The 5,966-nt window shown below is 31.3% G+C and overlaps 1 protein-coding gene across 1 annotated transcript; it reads right to left on the bottom strand.

Annotated features, from left to right (window-relative positions):
* Nucleotides 1–2,794: 2,794 nt before the first annotated feature.
* On the bottom strand, nucleotides 2,795–4,534 carry LOC114370879 (transcription factor MYB106-like). The gene is made up of 3 exons (XM_028328285.1): nucleotides 4,349–4,534; nucleotides 3,851–3,980; nucleotides 2,795–3,747 (listed from the first exon to the last, which is right to left on the bottom strand). Exons 1-3 carry the CDS (start codon nucleotides 4,479–4,481, stop codon nucleotides 3,048–3,050), a joined length of 963 nt encoding a protein of 320 aa, XP_028184086.1. The 5' UTR covers nucleotides 4,482–4,534; the 3' UTR covers nucleotides 2,795–3,047.
* Nucleotides 4,535–5,966: the final 1,432 nt, after the last annotated feature.

Here is a 5,966-nt window from a genome sequence, read left to right as displayed (position 1 = left end):
TTAAATTCACCAAAAAAGGACAGTGGGTTTAAACTCCACCTTGATCACTTTTTTCAATTTTCAAATCCATTGGAGCACCATGTGTGTTTTTGTACCGCATCACCTCTAACATGCTACGTCAGCACGTAGAATCCATGTTTAAATGAAATCCACGTCACCTAACCCCATTAAAAATTTGATGTTATATTAATTGTTGGATTTGATTTAATTTTACAAATATGAGGATTTGATTTGAGAAATTGAGATTACAAAAAGTAAAATATAGAAACCAAAAAACACAATTAACCCTAAAATATAACATCTCGTATATAATATAAAAAGAAAAGTGCGATTTCCCTCATTACAATCCCTAAACTAAGAACTATGTACAATTCTATTTATAAAAAATAAATAACTAATTTTTCAAGAATAATAAAAATAGCTAAGTTAGTTATTCTTAATTATTGATAACTTTAAATTTTATTTCAAAAATATCCATTAAATTAATTAATTTAAGTAGTAATTACACTCAATGACACTACTAATTTTTTAAGAGATTATTTTTTTTACCATTGAGTATGATTTATCTCATTAATATAGTTTTTACAATAAATAAGAGTATAGAAGAAAATTAATAATTAATGCACTTAAAAATGATCAAATATTTTTTATATTTAAGAAAAAAATTTATTGTTATATATATATATATATATATGAACGGAGATAGTATAATTCATTACATGTCTAGCTACTTCTCCCATTTTTTTTTTTGTCGGCAATCATAATTTCATTACTAAGCACAAGAAGTGCTGTAAAAACAAATTCACACCAACAAAATATCCCTGCACTGCACCACCCGAGAGTGCAGAATGCAGATCACCAAAAATGAAGAACCGATCTCATGAATGGATATAGTGTAAAACTGAACCTACCAAACAGAAAACGAATCTTATCCTATACGAGCAGATATATAGCTGCATAAAATAAGATACAAATGCTATAGCTGAATTACAATTAATTGCATCACACTGGATCTAAAAAAACATAATCCAAATCACCCATAAAAATTGAATGTTGCATCACGAATTGGTTCGCTTACCAAGCTGATAGGAGACAGAAATTAAAAATCCTTTTATGCCACAATTTCTCACTACCAGTGATGATGAGGCATCCCATGTCGATGTATATAATAAAATGATAAATAGAGTGCATCTAGGAATCCCAGTGATGATGAGGCATCCAAGTTGATGTCTATAATCAAATGAAGATTTTCCTTGTGTTTGTTAAGACAATAAAACAAAACAAGGTAAGCAAATAAAATAAACAATAAACAGAATTATAATGAAAAATACAAAATAAAAAATAATTTACTTTATTCAAATTTATTGTTTCCCATATTATGTACGAAAAAATATTTCTAAGGTGAATTACATTTACGTAATATGAAGAAAATTTTTAATAACATTTTATGAGTATACTATATATGACTTCACATAATTAGTAACATTAAAAATTTAATGATTAATATATAAGTCGTGTTTTACTGCAACCAATCAGGGGTATGAAATTTTTGCCTCAATAAAAAAAATCAGGGTTATGAAATTGAACATTTCATTTGGCCATGACTTGTCTTCTACATTTTGTCCATCCTTATTTTAGGTTAACTAGTATTTTTTAGTGACAACTGTAATTAGGATTTTTTACTTCTTAGTAAGACTTCGATGTATCCTTACAAATTTATATCCTTTAAATATATTGATTATGAAATTAATCTTCATTTGAATTTGAATCATTAAATTGCAATTGTGTTGTAATTAAATTTGGTAATGAGAACTTTATTATCTTCATTAGTCTTGTCCAAATCAAACTCAAATAGAGTGGGTTAAACTTCAAAACATTTACACAATAACAAATAAGTTATAGCAAACAGGTTAAAAAGCCATAGTGTCAGTAACATAATGTTACATTTAGATTGTATTCAAAAACTTAAGCTATCAATTTTAATATAGAATAATATTTATGAAGATCGAGAAACCCTCGATATGTTATATAAAAGAAAGGAAAAAAAAAAGAGAGAGAATGAAGATTGAAAAAGAAGAAAAACACAATGCAAAACTATCAAACTTTATATTGATTGAAAAAAAAAAGGAACATAAATAGAAAAAAAATGGACTTCATCAATCTAGCCTCGATCGTCAAATTCTCACAACTAGCAAATTATGGTCAATATATATTTTTTTCATAAGCTAGGCAAAACATATTACACATTTTTTTCAAGGAATGTATACAGGTATACATAATTACAAATTTTTAAACTACATACACAAGTAAAAAGGAAATTAATTTAAACAGTTCAATTAAAAAGAATGAAAACAAATTTTGAATATCTAATCATCGTAATATTAAATATCATGATTTACCTGAAAAAATGTAAACACATTTACACCTATAAAATTATATATGCATGTTTCTGAAGCCCCTATTAATTCATCCGAATTGAAGAAAACAGGTAAGTTAACAGAATTGGTGGGGTACGTAATTTTTCTTTCAAAATGCATCTAAATCTGTACCCTGAATACTTGGAACATTTATGTAGGACTACATAGGTGATAGATTGAAAACAATGAATACATCTCTTTCATCACATGAATTTCCATTACAATTAATCACTAGGGACAACGCACGAATAAGGACTATACGTAGGGAAAGAGCTGATAGGTAACACCTCAAAACCTAGGCCATCGCAGAAATTTCTTTTCAATATTACAAACAAATGAAACTAGCTAGATATTAATTAAGAACAAAGAATGTTCAATTAGACTAGAACCGAAACATGAGAATACTACCATAAAAGTTCTTTATCCTGATTACAGAACCAAATTAAACTTCAGCACCTATCATAGTCCAACACACCATGAAGCCAAAAAAATCAACCTCATAAACAACACATTATGAGACACCCAACCCAACATGAAAAAGAAAACCCCACGAAACAGAAGTAACAAAATCACACACTGAAACAACAAGCAAAGCATGAAAATTGAACTTTCCAATATTTCCACACTCTTCTACACATTTCTTTCAAAAGAATCATTGTTTGGACCTTCCACGTCATTGGACCCCCTAAACAATTCTTGAATACTCTCACATCTTGTTGTTCTAAATGCTTCCACGGCCACCATAATATCATCATCTTGCGAGTTTAACATGTAATCTTCTATTATCTTTTGAGTTTGACAACTAGTTTCTGTGATGTTAACATTTTCCTCATAAGAGAGTGAGCTTCCCGTGTCGGTAAATCTTCCAATATTGGTAGAGACTGGCGAAGGAGTCTGCCAATAGGGGATGCTCAATGTAGATACCGGCAATACAGGGTCATGATTTGTTGCAAGCACGAGGGCATACATGTTATACACAGTGTTGCGTTTGGTTGATAGTGAATCTGATGATGAAAAACAAGGTTGAGTTGGGATTTTGCTTAAGATTAGTTGGGGTTGATGTGAGGAGTGAGATCCAGCTTGAAACACAGATCCTCTTGCTTCAGCTTCAATTCGAGCACTCTCCCATTGGGCCATGTGGTTCATATTTATATTATCCTCGGACTGGCCATGGCCACCACCGTATGCTTCAAAAGTATTGGTTTTTATTGGTTTGTGGGTAATGGGATCTAACCCCATTCTGATGAGTCTTTTCTTAACGTTGGTGTTCCAATAGTTCTTTATCTCATTATCTGTTCTCTTTGGCAAGTGAGCTGCTATGATTGACCATCTAACAATGAAAAATGGGGAAACATATAAATAAAATGGCAACTTGATTAACCATTGGATATAACAACAGAAAAATATGAAAACCAAACGAAATTAAAGGTCACTTGTTTCCTAGAAGGGCATGAAGTTGAATAATGGTGTGGTCTTCCTCCATGGTAAAGTTTCCTCGTTTTATATCAGGCTTGAGGTAGTTAATCCACCTAAGTCTGCAACTCTTTCCACATCTTTCAAGACCTAGATATAAATGGATGTAACAAATAAAATTAGGATTTGAACTTTGATTTTTCAACGGATTAAGAACATTTACACTCATTGCTAGCTAGGTTTTAAAAGTTTTTGGAGTATCTGAATATCGCAACTGCAATTGCAACCTTATCGTGTCTGCTACTGCAATTTAAAACATTGATTCATAGATTGAGAAAAAAGTATAAAAAAGTTGTATTACCCGCTTTGGCTGGCACTGAACGCGTGCATGTACGGAACATACAAAATTAGGAATTAAAATTTGATCCATCAAATTAAACTTGAAGTCATTGATGGATCAAGAATATTAAGACTCAGATTGATAAAAAAAAGAAGCTATACAGATGTTGTAATATTACCTGCTTTGGCAGGCACTGAACGCCAGTTTCTATGGCCATGCTTTTCAACATAAGCCACAAGCTTCTTGTCTTCTTCCGATGTCCATGGTCCTTTCTTCAACCCTACCTTTTCACAGCATGGAATCCTTCCCATTTTTAGTGACAAACTGATATAAGGAAACCCGAAAAAAAACCTTGAGCTTGTTGTTTAGCAGTGCCAGTTCAAAAGTTAACCTATAAAGAGAGTATATATATATATTTATTTGTATACTCACTTTTTTTTCTCATTTTCAAACTTTATTTTTTTTCTCTTAATTAATTCATCACATTATGTTTTTTTGGGTCACTACAATATTTTTGTTTCTTTTGGAGGATCGAACAGCTTTATCAATGATTAATTTTTGTCAAAAAATTTAATTATTATCTTAAATCTCTTTTTAAGAATACGATTTTTTCATGTACAAGACTTGATCTTGAAATTTTATTCAAGAATAATAGTTTTAATTAATTCTTGTCATACTAACATGTTAGTTTTGATCACACTGGTTATGTAAAATAAATATTTATTCTATATAATACATATAAATACTAGTCTGATTTCAAAATTATAAAATTTATGATACATATTTTTTAAATAAATTAGAAAATTTCCAATAAAAAGTTTAAATTCTTATAATTTAAAATTAAACTAATATTTTAGCTTGCACATTAATTACACAAGATAAATGTATATTATATCACAATAGTTATGTAAAATCAGGGCCACATTAATCTCCCTGGCAGTTCTAATACCCGGGCCACCCTCTACACCTGGGGCGGGTTATTGTGCTCAACTTTACCCAATGGTTATGATCACCCCAAATAAAATTCCTCGTGATTATGTCGATCTCATCGCAAACTCCCTATGGCACCACAAGTTTTGCATAGGATAGATTGGGATGGAGTTTAAAACAGATTTTGCTAAGGTTATCCTCCCCGCACAACCTAACAGATTCATATGATCCAACACATAAGCGAAGTCAGTCTTTTTAATTATTCCACATAGAAGCGAGAAACCCCCAGATAGTGCCCCAAATTCATGGTGTGGCCAAAACCAATAATCCCTTGGAACTTGTCCTTCTTGGCTTGAGATATGTTCTTAGAAGCAAGGAATTTTGATTTATGTATATTAAATTTATGGCCTGATGCTATGCAAAAATCATTTAGCACACTTTGCACTAGACACATTTGGGAAGGTTTGGCAAGATGTAAAAAGGAGGCAATCATTGGCAAAATATAATTAAGAAATTGTCGGACCATCTTTACAAATTTTTATAGGCTGCCAGGAATTATGGTGGACCTTGTCCTGAATCATCATTGCCAATTTCTCTATACACAGGACAAAAGAGGTAGGGAGATAAGGAATCTCCTTGAGGGAGACCTCTATTAGGCTGGAAAGAATCAAGCACCTCATTATTCCATCTTAGAGCCAAAGAGGTAGAAGTGGTTAGAGACATAATGGCTTTGATGATTTGAGGGGGAAACCCAAAGTCTTGCAAAGTGATCTCTAAAAATCTCCAATTGACTCAATCATAAGTCTTTTCAAAATCAATCTAGATGACCTGACTTACCTTTTTTCTTGTGAAGAGGATGCACAATA

Source organism: Glycine soja, chromosome 2, assembly GCF_004193775.1.
Source record: "Glycine soja cultivar W05 chromosome 2, ASM419377v2, whole genome shotgun sequence".
NCBI lineage: Eukaryota > Viridiplantae > Streptophyta > Magnoliopsida > Fabales > Fabaceae > Glycine > Glycine soja.
This window is presented reverse-complemented; position numbering and strand designations above follow the sequence as displayed.